Below are 22,093 nucleotides of genomic sequence, written 5' to 3'. Positions count from 1 at the left end.
AAGTGAACACTGTCAAGATAAGTCAAGCTCAGCCCAGATTTCTGACCCACAGTGAATCCACAGATGTGTAAACTGAAGATCACTGGTTTTATCAAGCTGACTGTTATAATAGTGGAGAAAAGTTCATGAGGACAAAAATTGGGCAGAGTTAGAAGAAAAGAGAGAACGAAATTGAGACAGAAGACATTTCATTTAAAAAAAAATTCCATTGAGCTGGGTTTGAAATATTGCACTGCTTGTTTTACTAATGCTGTATGGCATCATGAAATCTATAGTTTCCTGAGTCTATCAGCCAGCTTCCTAGGGAGGCTAAGGGGACTGAGGACAGGGAAGAGATAACACTCAGGAACATAGAAGGATTTGCGTCCAAGTGGGTGGAGGGAAAGACAACTGGCTTTCGTTTTGAGTAGGGTTGGGTTTGAGATCTCTGAAGGACATGCAAGTGGAGTTTTCCAGCAGGGAGGAAATGCAGAGCTAAAGCTCATGTCTTTGTTGGAGATCTAGATTTGGGCATCTTCAACAAGCAGGTTGTAGCTGAGGAAGCTGGGACTGGACTTGAAGTCAGTGCAAAAAAAGCTTGAAACAGCTGTGATGGCTAACACCTGGTTATTCCATGAAAAATGCTTCAGTCAATATGGGTGATTTGGAAGCAGTGATCAATTAAAAACTGAAGCATGATTAATATTAATTATAACTCAATGGGAATATAATAAACGTCTCTTGGTCAGCAAGCAGAGGATGTCCTGTAGCACTAAAGCATCACTGTATATCATGTGTGCCAAGAATCAGGAGATCCAAACTGGAGCAGATGAGGGACTGTGCCTGTCATTGGACAAGCTGGCCTGACCCAGCCGAAGTCGATGGGGAAGTACTGAATGGGGCTTCTCGGAGGTGTGAGTTGAAGGGGAAGGAACGAGAGATCTTCAAAGTAAGGGAAGAGTGAAAAATGGGAAGGACTGGGATAGAGCCCCAAGTAGGGACCAGAGGAGAAAATAGAAATAAAGTAATCAAGGGAGATAGGACACGAAGATGGAAGAATGAGGTAAACAGCAGGTGGGAAGAGGAGCTCAACCCGGAAGTAGAAACCAGGTCGAAGAAAGAAGGGAGAGAAGAAAAGAAGGGGTGGGAAACAGAGGAGGAGGCAGCCAAGAAGGCCTGGATGCTGAATCATAGAAGGGAAGAGGTCGGAGAAGGAGGGGCTGGAGGATAAGATAAAGGTGGGAAATGCAAGAGTGAAAGAATCATCTGGGTGTGTGATGGCTAGACAGGAGTTCAGAGAGCAGCGGGGTCGCCAGGCCACCACCTTATGGGCCACGGCCCATTGGCTGTAGGAGCTGGGAAAGGGCGTCCCAGGAAAGAAGCCCTAGACTTTAGCCTGAGTCTGCGCCACTCTGGGGGACCGAGACTGGATGGCAGGGGAGGACCGTCAGACAGAACCTCGACTTCTGGCCCCAATCTGTGCCTGATTGCCTGAGCTCAGCGGATGCTCCTCTTTGACCCAGGCGGGCGGCTCAGGGACGCGTGCGGGGACGCAGAGAGAAACCGCTGAGGAATTAGGGCTGGGAGAGACTGGTACCTGCCTGGCGCGCGTGGTGGGGCAGAGCTGGCACTGATGCTAAGAGTGGCTAAGGAGCGCGGCGCCCCAGAGCAGAGGGGCTGGCAGACGCTCAAAGAGCCGGGATGGTTCAGGGTCCAAGGAAGGTCACAAGGTTGGGTAGGAGCTGTGGGGGAGTGAAGGTGCATAATGAACCGGAGGAGCTGGAAAGACCCTGGCTGTGGTGTTCGAGGGTGGGGCTGAGTGGCTACGGACTGCCCAGAGGGTGTGTGTTGGGGCGGGAGAACCACCCCAGCTGAATTGTCCCCGTGGGTTTTTCTTCCAGTGTCTTAGTGCCACACGTTGCAGCATCAGAAGTTAATAGCTGAGGAACAAGACATCGAAGGGCAGCCTAAGGCGGAGGTGAATGTAAAGCGCTGGAGAGGGCGGGCGCGCCGGCACAGACACCTTGAGAAACTAAGGAGGCCTTCGTCCTCCCTGTCTCCGCTGGCTGAATCCCTGAGAAAGGGGTATTGCTGCGAAGCCAAGCCAGGGCTGGCCGCGCCGAGGTGGGAGGCAGGATGGAGGGGCGGGAGCCAAGGCCGAGGGGGGGCGGACATGGGGTGGTGTCTCGCGCTCCATAAAGGGGTTGCGGGGACCGCGCTCTCTTGTGCTAGGGCAGCAGCCACCGGCGGGGAAAGCGGCGCGATGGGGGTTCAGTGCCAACAGAGCCCAGTGCTTGTAGGCAGCGCCACTTTGGCCGCCTTCGGGGCACTGACCTTGTACTTCGCGAAGCCCGCCAGCTACGGGAAGCACACGGAGATCCTGACGCCCGCGGCTACCAGCCTGTCCGCCCGAGCCGCCTGGTTCCTGCAGGAGCTGCCCTCCTTCGTGGTGCCCGCGGGGATCCTCGCCCGTCAGCCGCTTTCCCTCTTCGGGCCACCTGGGCCGGTGCTTCTGGGCTTCTTCTGCTTACACTACTTCTACAGGTAGCGTTTTTCCCCTGGGGTCGCCAAGTGCAGCGCACTGCGGGCTCCCGGCGTCCAGGAGCGCAGCGCGAAGCGCGCACCTAGGAACGCCAAGGAGGCAGCGCCGAGCGCTGCGAGGAACGCGGAGGGTACCTTGCGGGGCGCACCTGGCGGGGGCCGGGGCCGGGACTGGACTCTAGAGATTTGAGAAGCGGCGGCGGGACAGACACCGCCTTCACTCCCCTGGGACCTCATCCCCTCTCAGCCGCTCCAAATCCTCTAGCTGCTCCAGAAACAGAGGCGGCCCTGCGGGCGAGAGGCGAGAGGCGAGAGGCGATCTGGAAAGCTCAGACTGGGCAGAGCTATTGGCTAGGACTGTTACTTAATCCGCGGTTACCTGTGGCATCTCGCGCCCCGCCCCGCTTCTCTTTCTTCCTTCACCTTTTCGTTGCCGGGTGGGGACAGGTTGGTTCTGGGATCTTGGGAGAGTCTTACGCGTTTGGCATCTCCCGCGGAAAATACAGCTCAGAAGTGCTCACAGATTTAGTTTTTTCGGGTCTATGAAGGAAGGTGGGCAGAGCCCAAATCCAGATTTCAAAGATGGTAAAGAGAATATATTGAGATCCCACTGACTTAATCAAGGGTCCCTGCTTCTTAGGCCCCTCCCAAAAGGGACCAAGCACACCACCAATTCATCTATCTTTCCAGTTTACCTGGGACCTGAATTGTGAGTGGGTGAAAGTTAACTTAGAGCTCAAGTGTTCTTCTAGATTTAAAAAAAAAAAAAAAATCCGAGTTCAGGAGAACTTTACCTTCTGCTCTGGGAAGGAAAGACAGGAAAGAGACGGAGGAATGTCAGGTTCAAAGAAAAATTGTCCAGCCTCAGTAAAGTGTCATAGGGAAAGGGAAGAATGAACACGTTGTTGAATTGCCTTCCATGCCCAATCGTTTAGTAGCTATGATTTCACTTAACTCTATTGTAACCTTTTGAGAGATTATTTATTATGTCCACTTTACAAAGGAACTGAGGCTGGGTAAGGTTATGGGACTGAAAGAAGACAATACAGCTGGTGCCCACTAAGATTCAAATCTGAGCCTGTGAATCTCCGAGGTTTAAGACCTTTTAGCCATTTTAAGTAGGCAGATACTCCATGCAAGAAAAAAACAGATCCCATAAACAGAGAAAGGTTATCAAACAAAATCAAAACCTTGAAGAAGCACTGCCTTATTTTGAGCAGAAGATTCCTAGGGTCAAAAGATCAAAAAGTTTGGATTAGAAATTAGGATAAAGAATGCCTCTGGCATAATCTCTCTCATAAAGAAAAAGTGATGCCTCATTTCGAGAGAAGGTGTCAGAGACAAATTTCAATCTTTCTTAATTCACTCTTATCCTCTGAATCTTCTTTATTGGTCAAGATTTAATATTTATGCAACCTTAACTGAATTCTCACTCTTTTAAAAAGGCAAATATTGTCTATTGTCAAGCAATAAGAACTAAATTGATCTTTCCAACAAATATTTACTAAAAGTCTATTGTGAACAAGATTATTTTACACAGATTTTATTTTACTCAGATTTAGATGGTTTAATTTGCACAGAAAGAAGAATGTTGGATACAGGAGATAAGAGATTAGTTTTTTATTTCACTGATTTTTGAATAGACACTTGACAGAGAAATGTGATTTTTATCAACAATTATTTTTATCTTTAAATTAACTACTGTATGTTGGCAACATAAACAATATTTTTATGAGGTAATTTAATCTTAGAGTAATGATTAGTGTTTTATGACAATCCTATTAACATAATGTTTAGGCTTGTTTTTCAAATCAAAAGGCACTTTGCACAATAAATTATGACCAGTACATTTTTTAAAAAAAAACCAAAGGAGTAATTACACATAAAAGAAATATCTACATACTGTCCTTCTTTGGAGGAAACTTAGAAATATTAGTAAAGGTCTTGGAGATTGATTCTGCCTGAGGGAAATTGCCCACTAGAAGTACAACTCTGAATTACTTGTCCCTGAGGTATCAGGATATGATGTTTGTCTTTCCTGTTGTTTGAATTCTTTCTTTGAGGCCACTGAGGCATTTGATCTGTTGTTATTCTGAGTGCTTACTGGGTGTTACACTCTGTGCCAAACACTTCAAGTAAATTGTTCACTCATCCTCCTACCAAGCCATTTAGGTAGGCACTGGAGGTGCAGGTGGGAAACTGGAGCAAGAAAAGATTAAATAACTTACTTGCCCAAGGTCACGCAGTAAGGAGGAATCAGAGTTCAAACCCAGGCAGTATGAATCCAGATCTCAGGCTCTTCAGGTATGATAATAAACTCTTTTATACTTGTTGAGTAAATGAGACCTCATTCTTGCTTTTAAAAACTGTATGCTTAAAATTATTTAATTTTTTATTATAAAAATCATTTTTCCTAATGAAAAATGGAAAATCCAAAAAGCAGAAAATACTTATAATTACAGCATCTAAGTATATTAAATGTTAATGTTTTAGAAAATTTATTTTTTTTCACTTTATTATTCTTTTTTAAAAATATATATTTTTTTTGCTTTTTAGATTTTGGGGTACATGTGAAGAACATGCAAGATTGTTGCATAGTTACATACATGGCAATGTGGTTTGCTACCTTCCTCCCCATCACCTCTATCTGGCATTTCTCCCCATGTTATCCCTCCCCAACTTCCCACCCCCTGCTGTCCCTCCCCTAGTTCCCTCCCACAGACCCTGGTGTGTGATGCTCCCCTCCCTGTGTCCATGTGTTCTCATTGTTCAACAACCGCCTATGAGTGCAAACATGGGGTGTTTGATTTTCTGTTCTTGTGTCAGTTTGTTGAGAATGATGGTTTCCAGGTTCATCCATGTCCCTATCTATCAAATCTTTTATCTTAGTAGATTTTCACACATGCTTGTTATGTTGAACGTATGGTTTTTTGTTCCATTTAATTACCTAACATTTTATAGTGAGTACTTTCCCACATTATCATAGATTTCTTAATATCTGCTGATTTCATCTAATATAAAAACAATAATTTACCTATACATTCATTTATAGTTGGGCATTTAATTTGTCTTGGGGTGGGGCTAGGTACATTGAAGCTGTGAGGTGCATTTATTGCATCTAAATTCTTTTCAAAAGCTAGGTCTGTTTTCTTAGTCAAGATTCCCAGAAGTGGCTCAAAAGTTATGAGCATTCTTTAGGGTCTTAATATTCACACATATCTGTTTTGAGGCTTAAAAAGTCATTTGACTTGATAATAAGGATGCATTAAGGAACAAGCATCAGGCTCTCTTGGCTTTATCTTGTCCTATGTGTTGCTATGACAGAGAATAAGATGGAGAGACAAGGAGGAAGGGTGGCTCAGGTTTGCCTCAGACTTTTTTGAAAAATGTCTATTGGGGACTGTTCAGAGCAGCAATATGTCCTATTGTATGGAAGTTAAAACTTGTTACATTTTTCTCAATACAAAGATGACACACAAGACTGTAGATTCCACAGGGACAAAGGGTTTTCGTCTCACATCTTAATGGCTGTATCCCCAGTGTATACAAAGAGCTGGGACATAGTTGGTACTCACTAACATTTGTTGAATGCATGAATGAACTCTACTTACAACAACAGTACAGACAATTGTAGGAGAGCTAGCAGCAATTACTTGGGAATCATCATTGCTGAGATTGCATAGTTAGGTCAATTCAGATAACTTTCCTCCCTTCAGAATCTATTGTTGTGGCTGCTGGGTTGTTTAGCCACATGAAAATGACTGCTGCCTAAGCATATTGCCTAATCCCACTGCCAAAGTTATTTGAAGTCAAGAGTTATCTCACCTCTTGTTGGCTGTGATTACAGCTGTGGAATGACCCTTTGTCCAAACTCTCTGATTGATCTTCGCTTTCACAAGAAGTCTTGGTGTCCCATACAGTGGTCAGTCATACCACTTATGGATGTGGTAGCTGATGTATTTTTCAAGACTTTGATGGGACTTTGATAACTGAATAAACAAGACACAAAGAAACATTTTTTTTTTTTCCAGAAAAAAGTGACTACATTGTGGAAAGGTTTTGGGCAGTGTAACTTTCGTGATTACATCTAGAAGCAGAGCATCATGCACACATTACAGTCTGCTTTAATTCAGAGAGATATTCCCTAAGGTTTAGATGCTGAAACATTTTCTTAATTAGCCAAATAAAATCATGGCCTCAATAAAATGCCTTTTTGCTTTGTTGGTGAGTTCATTCTCCAGCAGAACTTCTCATCCTTCAAGATTCAGGTCAGGCATCATTTCCTCCAAGAAGCCTTGTCTGAGTCTTTTCTTGTTCCTAAATCCAGTTTGATGCTGTTCCTTGGGCTTTCATAGTAGCCAGTGTGGCTTTCCTTGAGGCATTTCACATACTGGATCATAATTATCTGTTCTAAGGAAATGTAGTTCTCATCTGTCCCGCCTTGTCATTTTACAGAAGCAAAGCACAAAAGGTTGGGTCAGTTAGGGGCAAAGCAGGAGTTGGAAATTGAGTCTCCTCATGGGCCCCTGCCAATGTTTCTCTTATTTCATGAGAGGTGCAGGTGTCGCAACCATTCAGAAGTAATCAAACCTCACTAAGGAAACTACTCATTTGCTTAGAATCAGAATCAGAATTAATACCTAGATTGGAAACAATAGACAAATCTCTCCTCTTACAGATTAAGATAAAAAAAAAGCCCAAACAAGATAAGAAATATTTCTGTGGTCACTTGATCATGTGTTAAGGATGTTCCTGAGGCATAATTTGGATCAATTAAGATTAATTGAAGGATTTTTTAGAATGAGAGTCAGCAAACATTTTCTGTAAAAAGCCAGGTCATGAACTGTATTGCAGCAACTCACCTCTACTGTTATAGCAGGAAAGCAGCTACAGACATTATATAAACAGATGAATGTGGTTGTATTCCAATAAAGCTTTATTTACAAAATCACACAGTGGGCCGTATTTGGCCTGTAGACCATAGTTTACCAATCCCTTTTTAAGAAAACTATGAATGGCATAGCTTTACATTCAGTGCCCTGGTAATCCTATAATAAAATTTGGTTAAATTCTATAGCAAAGCAGTGGGCGTATTTTAGAAAATTTCTGCTACATGTAAGTGGGGACTTGATAGTAAACATTGTTTTCTGAGAATTCTTGGGTTTCAAGTTTTTTGTTTGAACCCTTATGGGAAAATAGTAGGACTCTTGGAGTTTTCATTTTAAATGGAATGACATCATAAGCACATCTGAAAAATATATAGCTATGTTTGCCAAAAATATAAACCAGCTTTAGAGATCGTGACCATTTCACTTTAACCATATTGAAGAAATAACCAACTTCTTGTTCATTTAAAATCCAATTCAGCATCACTTAAAAAGAACAAACAAAATAAAGAATTACAATTGGAATTCATTGCAATTAGAATTCAAGGATTCAGACTGGCAAAGTGACATGTACCAAATTACATGGCAAGAAAGGGCAGAGTGGAGCTTGAAGGGCAGAGTGGAGCTTGAAGCCAACTCTGATCTTTATCAGAGTTCTGCATGCTCAGAATTATGATAGATCTTATGGGAATCATAGGAGTACAATGCCTAGTGCTTGCCCTCTAAAAAGAAGGCAGGAAAGAACTTTCATCGTGTGCTTCTCACTCTTTCTGGTGTGAAACTTGGGTGGCAGCAACGTCAGTCTGAGAGTATCAGGCAGGTGGGAAAATGTAAACTGAGAGGGAAAGAGCCCTGGTTCGTATGGGCCACTGCCAGGGGTCCCCTGAGAGATCCAGGACTTAGGCAACTAGAGGCATATTACCACCTTTCATTACTGGTAAAGCTGGTTTGTGGGAATGTGGCTTAGATTTTAGATCATGTGGGCCTCCTAACACTGTACCTCAGAAATACTTAGCTACAATCATGGCTGGGCAACCACAGGCCTCTCACGGTGGTGCCTGTTCTGAAAGGAGAGCAGAAGGACTGAGCTGTACGCATCCTTTGGCAGGTCCTGCTGTCAGATTGACCCATCAGGTAATTCATGTTTCCTTGCCTGAGAAGGAATGAGTGAGAGACAGTGGAAAGACTTGCAGTGATGCTCTAATGAAGGGCCCTCAGCCAGTTGGAGGGGGAGCATAAATATTTTTTGTTACTAGATAGAATGCAAAAGTTGTCTGCTTACTGAATTTGCCACAGCCTGGCAACTTATTTCTGGAACTTGGGGTACTTCCCGTTCTGCTGTTGACTCCCTGCCATGTATGGCAATAAGGACATTAAAGTCTGGATTCAAGTTGTTTAAAAAGTTTCTGTGCTCAACCCAGAAGCCTTTAACGAGACTCAGCTCAACATAGGAGCTCTAAATTTTAAAAACCTCTGAACTAGGGCCAACAGTGCAATTTGTCTTCCATTTGGTTAAAGAAGGGAGAGAAGGGAAACCAATATTTATTGAGCTCTGGGTGTTCCAGGCATTATATTACGTGCTTTACATTGGTTATCTCATTTTGTCCTTGAGACAATCCCTGTTATTAGTGCTATTTTACAAGTGATTGCAGTGCAGAACATTGGTGGGGTGAGTGGCAGTGAGGATGGAAGACTTGACGTGGTCCTTGAAGAATGGCCTATTCCCAGATTTCTGGGTGGGGACGAGACATCTGTTGGGAAAAGGGGCCCATTTGGTAATCTGTGACTTAAATTTGTCTTATACTCTGTATACTCAGTCTTGAATTTCTCTCCACTTTTCGATTCCAAACATCTTCTGTAACTATGCTGTATTATCTAGTCCTACTACCCAAGTCTTAAATTAGAGTCAGGGCCATTTTCAAGTTTTTTTTTCTTATATTTGCTCCATATTTTTGGAGCTATAACTTCTAGGATAATCCTAGAAGTTACTATGAAGAAAACAGGTTAATTTGCTTTTGATATTTTTTCTCTCTGACCATGAAACATCTCAAGATCTTTTTTTCATGTACAGACTCTGGTTCTCTCTTGCCTCTCTGCCTGTCCTGTTATATCAGCAGTATACAATCTTACAGAGTTATCTTTCAAAATTTAACTCTGTGTCTCATGCTCTTAGTCAATGTTCTTTACTTGCCAACAAATTTGTGATAAACAAGTCTAAGTTCCAGTGTATTGGGTTGTTTGTTTTCATGTTATTGAGGTTTAAAAGTTTTTAATATATTCTGGATAGAGATATTTTGCCAGGTATAAACTTAGCAAATATTTTCTCTCCATTTGTGGCTTTTCTTTTTTATTCTCTTAACTGTCTTTTGTTTTTTAAAATAATTTATTTTAGGTTCAAGGTTACATATGCAGTTTTGTTATACAGGTAAACTACATGTCTCAGGGGTTTGGTGTACAGATTATTTCATCACCCCAGTAATAAGCATAGTACCTAATAGGTATTTTTTTTGATCCTCACCCTCCTTCCATTCTCTACCCTCAAGTAGATCCCAATTCTGTTGTTCTTCTCATATCCATATGTACTTGGTGTTTAGCTCCCATTTATAAGTGAGGATATGCAGTCGGTTTTCTGTTTCTGTGTTATTTTGCCAAAAATAATGGCCTGCAAAGGACATGATCTCATTTTTATGGGTGCATAATATTCCATGGTGTATATGTACCACATTTTCTTTCTCCAGTCCACCATTGATGGATATTTAGGTTGGTTTCATGTCTTTGCTGTTGTGAATACTGCTGCAATGAGCATACATATGCAAGTCTCTTTATGGTAGAACAATATATATTTATTTGGGGATATACTCAATAATGGAATTGCTGAGTTGAATGGTGATTCTGTTTTACATTATTTGAGAAATTTCCCCAGCAGTGTATAGGCATTCTATTTTCTCCACAACCTTTCCAACATTTATTATTTTTGACTTCTTAGTAATAGCCATTCTGATTGATGTAAGATGGTATTTCATGGTGGTTTTGATTTGCAATTGATGCAGAGTATTTTTTCATATCCTTCTTGGCCACATATGTCTTTTTTGAAAAATATTCGTTTGTGTCCTTTGCCCACTTTTAATTGGATTGTTTGGTTTTGCTTGTGAATTAGTTTAAGTTCCTTATAGATGCTGGATATTAGATCTTTGTCAGATGCATAGTTTGCAGATATTTTTTTCCCTTTCTGTAGGTTGTATGTTTACTCTTGTGATAGTTTTTTTTTTCCTGTGCAGAAGTTCTTTAGTTTAATTAGGTCCTATTTGTCAATTTTTGATTTTGTTGCAATTGCTTTTGGTGTCTTCATCATGAAGTCTTTGCCAGGGCCTATGTCTAGAATGGCATTTTCTAGGTTTTCTTCTAGGGTGTTTTAGTTTTAGGTTTCACATTGAAGTCTTTAGTTCATCTTGAGTTGATTTTTGTGTATGGTGTAAGGTAGAGGTCAAGTTTCAATTTTCTGCATATGGCTAGCCAGTTATCCCAGCACCAGTTTGAATAGGGAATCCTTTCCCCATTGGTTGTTTTTGTCAACTTTATTAAATATGAGATGTTTGTAGGTGTGCAGGATTGTTTCTGGGCTCTCCTATAGTTCCGTTGGTCTATAGGCCTGTTTTTGTACCAGTGCCATGCTGTTTTGGTCATTGTAGCCTTGTAATGTAGTTTGAAGTCAATTAATATGATGCCTCCAGCTTTGTTCTTTTTGATTAGGATTGCCTTGGCTAATTGGGCTCTTTTAGCATTGAATCTGTAAATTGATTTGAGCAGTATGGCCATTTTAACAATATTGATTCCATCCATGGAATATTTTTGAGCATGAAATGTTTTTTCTGTTTGTGTCATCTCTAATTTCTTTCAGCAATGTTTTGTAATTCTCATTGTAGAGATCTTTTGCCTCCCTGGTTAGTTGTATTCCTAGGTATTTTGTTCTCTTTGTTGCAGCTGTAAATGGGATTGCACTCTTGATTTGGCTGTCAGTTTGGATGTTGTTGGTGTATAGAAATGCTAGTTATTTTTATACATTGATTTTGTATCCTGAAACTTTGCTAAAGTTGTATATCAGACTGAGAAGCTTTGGGCAGAGCCTATATGGGATGTTTCAGGTATAGAATTACATAATCTGCAAACAGGGATAGTTTAACCTCCTCTCTTCCTATTTAGATGCCTTTTATTTCTTTCTCTTACCAGATTGGTCTGGTAAGGATTTCCAGTACTACATTGAATAGGAGTGGTGAGAGGGTATCCTTATCTTGTTCTGGTTTTCAATGAGAATGCTTCCAGCTTTTGCCTATTCAGTATGATGTTAGCTGTGGGTTTGTCATTGATGGCTCTTGTTATTTTGAATGATGTTTCTTCAATGCCTCATTTGTTGAGCATTTTTAACATGATGAGATGTTTAATTTTATTGAAAACCTTTCCTGTATCTATTAAGATAATCATGCAGTTTTTGTTTTTATTTCTGTTTATCTTAATCACATTTATTGATTTGCATATGTTGACTCAACCTTGCATCCTGGGTATAAAGCCTGCTTGATTGTAGTTGATTAGCTTTTTGATGTCCTACCAGATTCAGTTTGCCAGTGTTTTGTTGAGGATCTTTGCCTTGATGTTTATTGGCCTGATGTTTTCTTTATTGTTGTGTCTCTGTTAAGTTTTGGTATCAGGATGATGCTGGCCTCATAGAATGAGCTGGGGAGGAGTCCTTCTTCTTCAATTTTTTGGAATAGTTTAAGTGGAAATGGTACCAGCTCTTCGTTACACATCTGGTAGAATTTGTCTTAACTGTCTTTTGAAAATAAGGAATTTTAAATTTTGATGAAGTCTTATTTTTTCCATTTTTCTTTGGCTTATGATGTCATATCTAAAATATCTTTGCCTTATCTAAGGTCACAGTGATTTTCTCTTATATTTTCTTCTAAAAGACTTGTAGTTTTAGGTTTTACTTTTAGGTCTATGATACATTTTGAATTAATTTTTAAAGTAGAATTACAGGTGTGAATAAAAGATTTTTGTTTGTTTGTTTTGCATGTGGACAGCCAATTGTTTTTGTGCCATTTGTTGAAAATACTACTTTTTCTCCAATGAACTGCCTTTGCACCTTAACTTTAAAAGTAGGAAAATTATATGAACAGATACTTTGACAAAGAAAACATATGGCTGGTAAATAAGAACATGAAAAGATCCTCATTATAAGTGATTAGGGTAAATGCAAATTAAATCACAATGGGGTATCACTATGTGTCTGATAGAATGGCTAAAATAAAAAATACTGAGCATACCTAGTGTTTGTGGGCATGTGGAATAACTGCAACTCGTGGGGATGTGGAAAAACTGGAACTCTCATAAATTGTTGATGGAAATTTAAATGACAACCACTTTGGGAAATTGTTTGCCAGTTTCTTAAAAAGTGAAACATATACTTATTACATACATATACCTATCATATAATCTAGCCATTGCATTTCTAGTTATTTTTCTAAGAAAACTAAAGGCATGTGTTCATAAAAATGATGGTAGCAGCAGCCCATCTGGGGTGGCTGCAATGGGAGAGGATTGGCTGGGGCGGCACACTCTGCAGAGCTGGCAGGGCTGGGAACAAGCATGAGCCCCACTGCCTACCAAGTTGATGGGGCAAAAACCCAGTGCTCCTGGGAGAAGCTGTGGCTGCTAAGCCATGGTTTTGAACCCGGGCTTTCCTGTGCTCTCAGGGGCCTGGGAAGTCCTCCTGCCCCTGCAGGCTTGGAAATGCCTGCTCCCACTCCTTGACCTCTCTCTGTTCTAGGTGCCTGCTCTGGGACAGAGCAAAGTTGTGGCTGAGCACATGTGCTGTTGCAGCCAAGCCTGGAGTACACATACTCAGGGCAGCATTGACACATCAGCCCCCTGCCTCCTTGGCGCCCTCCAGACTTTGGGTGCTGATGAACATGGGAGCGGGGGCAAGTAGGGGCTGAGGGTAGCTTGGCTCAGGCCTGCAGGGACCTCTTGGCATAAGCGTGGATGGCATGTGGATGGTGGCAGAAGGCAGACAGGCTCCTGGGGAGTAAGAAGCAGGTCCCAGGTGAAACCCCACCTTCAAGCCATGGATGGCCTAAAACCTGGGGGCTGGGCTATCAGTTCTGTGTGGAGTCAGTGGCCCAGAGTGACAATTTATGGTGATTTTTCTGAGCCTACTCATGGTTGCCCATGGACCAACCAGCATGCACTGCCTCCTTTCTGAGCCCATAAAAACTCTGGTCTCGGACAGACTTGGACAAAAGTCAGGACTACTATCTGTGGGAAGGGGCTACCTACTTTCAGTCTCACAAGAGCTGGTCTGTCATTCACTGAAGCTCCTCTCTGTCTTGTTCATCCTCCAGTTGTCTGCATACCTCATTCTTCCTGGATATGGGACAAGAACTCAGGACCTGCTGAATGAGGGTACTTAAAGAGCTGTAACACAAACAGGGCTGAAATATGCCCCCCTGCTTATCACATTGCAGGTAACAAGAAGGAGAGAAGAGCTGTGGCCCTTCAGGGAGCCCAGAACTAGGGAATCCCTGAGCCAGGACTATGACACCCTCTTTGGGGCTTTGTGGTTCCTGACATCTCCAAGTTTCCAGGCACCACCATGTTCTTCTCATCCAGATGTGAATGCCTACAGTGGAAGCCACTTGTGGTACATCTGGTCCAGCCACAGCCTCACATGGAGCAGGCACTCACTCACACACTCCTCATCATTCAGTGCCTGGCTCGCCCTTGACAGGTATGGGATCCAGGCCTGTAGCACAAGCCAAGTGCAGCCTGCTAGGCTGACTGGGCAGATTGAGCCCAGTGGGCATTAGCAATACTCAGGCAGAAGGCACCTCTGGCCACAGAGGTTTCCAGCTGGTGAAGTGACACACCAGGGATCCTGTGACACAAAGACTTGTATACAAATGTTTGTAGTAGCTTTATTTGTAGAACCCCAAAACTAGAAAGAGTTCATGCTTTATGATTGTGCTTATATAAAACTCTATGGTGACATAAAATACATCAGTGGTTTCCTGAGGACACAAGAGGGACAAGAAGGTAGAACTACAAAGGGTATGAAGAACCTTTTGTTGTGATGGATATGTTCATTACTTTTATGTCACATGGCTTCATGGACATATATATATATACACGCACACACCTATATATATATATGGCTACCAAATTGCACACTTTAAATATGTTCAGTTGACTGTATAGTAATTTACTTCAATAAAAATAAGAAAACTAGATATGCCTGTGAATAAATTATATATATACATATATATATATATATATATGGCCCTGTGTGACTGAGAATTGTTCAAACTTTCTGTGAAGTTAATTCAACAATGTTCAACAAGTGCTGAAAAATTGTTTCACTTTTTTGAGGATGTAGGAGGAGGGCCAGGAATTCTAATCAAGGGAAATAACCCAAAAGAAAGAAATCAGTCTACACAAAGTTATAGTGTTATTGTTCACGACTGTGAAACCCTGGAAGTTACCTAAATGCTTTACAACTGGGGATTGCTTGTAATCAATATGATTAAATTATCACATATACTTCAAAAATATTAATTTCATGGATTATATGTATGGAAATAAATATATGAAGCCATTTAGTTAAAAAGTAACACCTAAAGAGTACACTCTGAATTAATCTGTGTTGACAGGTATAATGAAAATTGACCATGACTGGAATATAAAGTGATGTAAATAGCTGATTCTTTAGGTTTATATATTTTTTTGTAGTATTATTAAAGCATTTAATGATTTAACGATTATACCTAATAGAAGAAATAATGCTGTATTACAAGATTTTAAGATATACCTTACAAACTGACCATGCAATTAAATCTCAGCAGAGATATGACACCCCTTTAAGATGTTACTGCAATGAGAGATTTAGAAGTCATCCTTCATGTGTGAAATCTCCCCCACTGAGCTGCTATGACACCATTCGCTTCTGAAATTTGTCATCTTTCCATTTCTTCTTTGCATCAAGATGTTGAAGATCCCTTAACATGTAATCATGTTACTGGGCAAAGTAGGTACGTATACCCAGCAAAGCAGGACCTGGCAAAGTCCAAACTATTAACCTTTTAATATTTTGAATCTGAGAGAATCTCATCTCTTTCATCCTTAATCATGGTAATTTCTTGTTTTCTTACTTTTTTTCAGATATTTTTGATTAGAGCTTTAGAAATTTTATTGATGATCTCAGATCTAGATTTTATTTCATTGAGTTTCACTATTGATTTTGTTTTCATTTAATTGCTTTCTGTTTTGATCTTTATTATGTCATTTCTTATGCTTACTTTGAGTTTAATTTGCTCTCCTTTTTCTATTTTCTTAAGTGGAAGTCAAGGTTATAAATGGAGACTTTCTTTTTCTTATAATATTGGCATTTATTGCTGTGAATTTCATCCTAAATACTGTTTCATGGTACCTCACAAATTCTGATATATTGTTTCAATTTTAATTTATTTCAAATATTTTAATTTATCTTTTGATTCATTCTCATATCCATGGGGCATTTAGAAGGGTGTTATTTTGTTTCCAAATATTTAGGAAATTTCCAGGCATATTCTGTATTCATTTCTAATTTAATTCCATTGTGGATAGAGAGCATACTTTATATGACATATGTCCTTTAAAACCTATTGAATTTAAAACTTGTTTTATGGCCCAGAATTTGGTCTATCAATCATAATAATTGTTCTGTGTAAACATGAAAAGAATGTGTATACTGCTGAGAGGAGTGTTCTAAAAATGTCCATAGGTTGTTTTGTTAGTGTGCTTCAAATTTCTATATCCTGATGATTTTCTCTCTACCTATTCTACTAATTATTGAGAGAAGAGTATTAAGATGTCTGATTAAAATTGTAGACTTGCCTTTTTCTCTTACAGTTCTATCGGTTTTTGTTTCATATATTTTGAAGGTCTATTGTTGTTTGCATAGACATTTGGAATTGTTATGCCTCTTGATGAATTGATTCTTTTATCATGATGAAATAATCTTCTTTATTCTTGGTAATATTTTGCTTTGAAATCTATTTTTGTCCGATGTTAATGTAGCCACTACAGATTTCTTTTTACTAGGGTTAACATGGTACATGTATCTATGTTTTTTCCAGCATTTTGCTTTTAATCTGTTTCTGTCTTTAGATTTAATGTGTGTGTCTTGAAGGCGGCATACTGTTGAAGTTTTCTTTTCCCCTCTGCCATTCTGACAATTTCTGATTTTTAACTGAGACGTTAGAATGTTTACATTTAATGAGATTATTTATATAGTTTGGATTACGCCTGCAATCTTGCTATTTGTTTCCACCTGTGTCTCTGTTATTTGTTCCTATTTCCTATTAATATTCCATCTTTTGGATTAAGTATTATTTTATTTCAATTTATATTGTTGTTGGTTTATTCATTGTAGCTCTTTCTTTTGTTCTTTTGTTAATTTGCTTAAAGTTTTATTGCATATATCTTAAATTTATCAGCCTACCTTAAGGTGATATTATACCACTTCAAGTATGGTATAAAAATCTGAAATAATATGTTTCCATTTCTTCCCTCTTGCCCTTATGTTATTATTGTTGTTTTACTTACATATTTGCTATAAAAGCATCAACTTATTACTATTATTTTTGTTTAAATAGTCAATTATCTTTTAAACAGTTTTAAATAAAATAATAAAAAACTTACATATTTACTTATGTGGTTGCCATATTTGATGTTTTTTATTTTTGAGGGTTGATTTATGTTTCTATGTGGTATCATTTTTCCTGTTACCCGAAATCAGATTTTGTATTTCTGAAAGTGTTTTTGTTTCTTCTTTGTTTTTGAAGATATAAAATTCCAGGATATAGCATTACAGATTGACAGCTGCTTTCCTTCATTTACTTTAAAGATATTCCACTGTCATCTTGCTTGCATTGTTTCCAACAAGAAAACTGTTCTTGCCCTTATCCTTGTCCTCTGTACTTAACAAGTCTTCTTAACTTTGCCTACTTTTAACATTTTTGTTTTATCACTGGTTTTGAGAAGCTTGATTACTATATTCCTTGGTGTATTTATATTTCTTATTCTGGGGTTCTTTAAACTTCTTGAATCTGTGAGTTTAAGGCTTTCATAAAAATTGGATGATTTTCATACACTATTCTTCATTCCTCCCCCACAACCCCCTATACCCTTCTCCTTTCTTTTATTCAGGAAAGTATCTATTAAACCTACATCTTTTTTTTTCCCTCTGTGCTTCATTTGGGTAATTTCTATTGCTATTCTTCAAGTTTATAATCTTTTATTCTACAGTGTCTTGTCTGTTGTTAATCCCATTTCTGGTATTTTTATCTCAGATATTGTAGTTTTCATCTCTAGAATTTTGGATTTTGTTCTTTGTTTCTATCTTTCATGTTGCTACTTAATTTTGTAAACACATGGAATGCAGTTATAACAGCTGTTTTAATATTGCTAACTTAATATTTGTGTCATTAGGGCACACTTAGAGAGGAGTCAGGTGTGCTCTTTTACAAATCTCATTGCATTATTATTGAGGTCTTGGAAAGGCATTGAGCCTTCATTTTAGAAAAAGGGATTAGATACAGAGGGAATCACTATGCTTTCCCGAGGGAGGCACTTCTTTATTGCTTTTCCAGGAATGGGATAGGTATATAGAATATTTGATTCTAGAATTTATAAAATAATATTTTGGGGACTTTGAGTAATATTTTAGGGATGGCACCCATCCAGGCAACTAGATGGGTTGCTGCCTTTCTCTGCACAGCCCTTGGATACTGTATTTCCTGATCTCCGTAAACTTGGTATCCAGTTTTTTTTGTCTCCCTGCCCTTTTTTTTTTTTTTTTTTTTTTTTTTTTGTCTCTTTCCATTCTTGTAGAGAGACTGAGTAACAAAGTCTTGAAGTAATGTGTGACAAGCTCTGTAGGGCTACAGGATTATAGAGAGGCTACTCAGAGAGAGGGCAAGTGTATCAAGAAGAAAAGCAGATGCATAAAAGGAATGGGGAAAGGGGAGTAACAGGAGATGGGGAAAGAGGTTAGAAGGAGATGCAACGGTAAAAAGAAGAAAAGTTGGGAAAGGAGAAAGGAGGCACAGCAAAAAAGATGGGAAAAGAAGAGAGAGCGCTGATACAGGTTTTCCAGGGGCAAAGCATTGGGCAAAGCATTGAACAAGTTACACCCAAAGACTAGGAGCCTGAAATCAGGTGCCTGTTCTCAAAAAACAAGGACTTTTTAAGAATCAGTGCTATTGCTCAGGATAGTTAAACAGAAATACAAAAAATACTAGAGAACTTCAGGGGAACTGTGAGATGTAGAGGGAAAATCAAGGGAAGAAGGACAGGAGATAGAGCCTCTAGACACCCTTAGACCATCTTGGTTTCAGGTTCATTGGTCAGAACTCTTTCCCTATCCCCACAGTCTATGTAGATGCTTACATCAAAGGCAGTGATTACTTGATAGATTTCTGAATAGCAGTAGCAACAAGGTGAAAAAAGAATGGAATGTCCCATTAGTGGATATAGGGCCAGGTTTTCAGAAAGAGGTCATATATACTAATCATGTGTCGAAGATCCTGGAGCACCTGTCCAATTACCTACCTAAAATACTTCATTCCCACTGGTCAATGACTTTTTTTTAAAGAAGGGGGATTGGTGTGTACATAGATATTGTTAGGAATGTACAATTTTTAAAAAACTGATGAAGTTCTATATGTACCCTCACAAACCACCCTGCTCTACTTAAATCCTAACAGTTCCTGGAGGAAACTGTGAGATTACTCTTCAGAGCTGAGTTTGGTGGTTGGGAGTGTGTTGCTTGGCTTTGTGTGTGTGTGTGTGTGTGTGTGTGTGTGTGTGTGTGTGTGTTAGTTTTTTACTTTTACTTATGTGTACTGATGTATTCATTACTAGAAAGTTCATAGTTAAATTTTTGTTGTGTTGAATAGACAAACATATCTGACTTGTTGACATAGATTCTAGGTGCTAACTTAACTAATCAATTCACCTTACTTTCATATCTTTACTTTCATTTGTCTCCTTTTTCTTTAAATTTTAGGCCATCTTGCAGCACTTTATACATCTTTGTAAATGACCTTAATCTTTTTTTCCTTTTTTTTGGAGCAAATTGTGAATAACTAAAATAAAAATAAAATATAGATCAACATTCTTTGTTTTATGCAAATTTTATTCAAAGAATAAAGAGTTTTTTTAAAAGAAAAATGGTAGGTTCTGGCATGACTCAGTTAAAATGTGATATCACTTAATAAGAAACGCTTTCTAAAAACAGTTTATATTAGCCATCATTAAGAAAAAGAGGGATGTCAAATGAGTTAAAGAGTGGTTTCCAGGGCAATCTTTCTGGAAAGACACCTTAGGATTTTCTGCAGAGAGCTTAATTGTTTTTTTCTTGATTAAAATCCTGGAAAGGAAAACATCCAAGAAAACATTCCATTTTGGACTCGGCAGCAGGTCAAGCCAGAGTGGCAACATCTGGAGCCTGGAGATCAAACAGTTTGGGAGCTCAAACATTTAGGCAATAAAAGCTGATGGAAGTCAAAAATACCAGAGCCACGGGTATCTGGTGTCAAGGTAGCTGATGGGGGAGATCTGGCTATGGTAGTCGGGCTCAGCCATATGAACAACTTCGGAGGTAGGACTGAAGCTGTGTATTGGGTTGAAGCTTGTCTCTCCTAAATTCATGTTTTTTCTAGAACCTTAGACTATGACCTTATTTGGAAATAGGGGCTTTGTGATGTCATGCATTGCTTAACATCAGGGATGCATTCTGAGTAATGTGTTGTCAGGTGATTTCATCATTGTGCAAACATCAGAGTGTACTCACACAAACCTAGATGGTATAGTCTACTACACACCTAGACTATAGTATAGCTGATTGCTCCTAGGCTACAAACCTGTACAGCATGTTACTGTACTGAATACTATAGGTAATTAGGGCATAATAATCTTATGAAACCATAATTGTGTATGTAATCTACCATTGACTAAAATATCATTATGATGCATGACTGTAGTTAAGATGAGGTCATATTGGATTAAGGTAGGTTCTAAATCCAGTGTGACTGGTGCCCTCATAAGAGGAGAGAAACAGACACAAATGAAGAGAAATACCAGGAAGATGGCCATCTGAAGACAGAGGCAAACAATGGAGTGATGCAATGACAAGCCAAGAAATGCCAAGGATTGCAGACCATTGCCAGAAGCTAGGAACACTCAAGGGAGGACTCCTCCCCAGAGCCTTTAGAGGAAGCATGGCTCTGCTAACCCCTTGATCTCCTACTTCCTGCATTCAGAACTGGAAGATATTAGCCATCATTAAGAAAAAGAGGGATGTGAGATAATACATTTCTGTTGATTTAAGCTACTCAGTCTGTGGCGATTCGTTATGGCAGCCTAGGAAATTAACACTAGGCACACTTCAGAGCAGGACAGGTCAAGGGATAGCCAAATAGATCTCTTGTTACCAGAATTATGTACAATGTCAGAGCAGTTCTTGATGTTTACCTGGCTATCTCTTGGCCAAAGGCTCTTTGTATTTTCCTACACTAAAGGTCTGGCCAAGTGGGGTTCAGATTCTCTTCAAGTATGGAAACTCCCCCCTGAATTTTATGTTTGCTGGCCTTCCAAGTAAGATTTCCATTTAAGAAAGTGCTCCATGGCTAAAAAGCTTTAAAATCCATTGGTATAGGCAGATTTAGACTTTGTATAGCTTAGTTTCTGAAGTCCTTCATTGTGCTGATCTGAAAGTGAGATAGCACTAGCTCTGTCTCTGATTGTTCAACCTCAGACTCTGTATCAGAAGGTCAGGCAGTACTGACTTGTGTCAGGCCTGGAGCAGGGTCTGGGAGGCTCCTTTCATGAGGAATTCCTTTTTGTTCAGGAGAATAGAAGGAAGGTGGTCCTGTTTAGAAGCAATAACAGCCTTTGAGTTTGCTCTAGGGCAGTTCCAAAATTGAGTCCCCAAGGTGTTGTACTCTGGATTTCTAGGTCACAAGTATCCAGACCAGAGTTGGCCAGAATGGATTCTGGGTATGTGGGTGAATTTCCATTTCTCATCCACTTCTACTCCATCTCCAGTTTTTCATTCTCCATTTCTACTCCCTCAATACCAAAATTAAAACAAATCGTTGATTACTAGGTAGCTTTCACATTGAGTTTTTCCTATGTACAACCCTTGATAAACATTGGTCAAACAGACAATTAGAAGAAAAAAAATATGATTTTACTGAGTTAAGCCTTTTACTAGGTTTTGCAGTCCCATTTTTCTGCGTAGATGTAGACTTTGGAAAAGCCAAAACATCTAAGCAATGCAGATTTAGACAAATTAATTAAATCTGCCACTGGTAGTCGTCATTATGTCATTGACTTTTAACCTGGCTGCACATTAAAATCATCTGGGGAACCCTTAAAAATGAATTCTGCTCAAAGTCGTGTGACCAAGATTATGATTAATTTGTCTTCAGGGTGATCCCTCCCCTTTAATATTTCTTTTTTCTTTTTTTTTTTTTTTGAGGTGGAGTCTTGCTCTGTTGCCCAGCCTGGAGTGCAGTGGTGTTATGTCAGCTCACTGCAATCTCTACCTTCCAGGTCTAAGCAATTCTCCCATCTCAGCCTCCCAAGTAGCTGGG

General features: G+C 39.7%; 1 protein-coding gene across 1 annotated transcript in view; it reads left to right on the top strand.

The window, feature by feature from the left end:
• Window positions 1–2,077: 2,077 nt before the first annotated feature.
• SRD5A2 (steroid 5 alpha-reductase 2) overlaps window positions 2,078–22,093 on the top strand; it is a 62,079-nt gene continuing 42,063 nt past the window's right edge. The window contains exon 1 of the mRNA XM_032239227.1: window positions 2,078–2,523. Coding sequence (XP_032095118.1) covers window positions 2,153–2,523 — 371 coding nt within the window. The 5' untranslated portion in view covers window positions 2,078–2,152. The remainder of the gene's footprint in view (window positions 2,524–22,093) is intronic.

This window comes from Sapajus apella, unplaced genomic scaffold (genome assembly GCF_009761245.1).
Source record: "Sapajus apella isolate SASKATOON/1434 unplaced genomic scaffold, GSC_monkey_1.0 scaffold44, whole genome shotgun sequence".
NCBI lineage: Eukaryota > Metazoa > Chordata > Mammalia > Primates > Cebidae > Sapajus > Sapajus apella.
The sequence above is the reverse complement of the archived record's forward strand: the minus strand, read 5'-3'. Positions and strand labels throughout refer to the sequence as shown.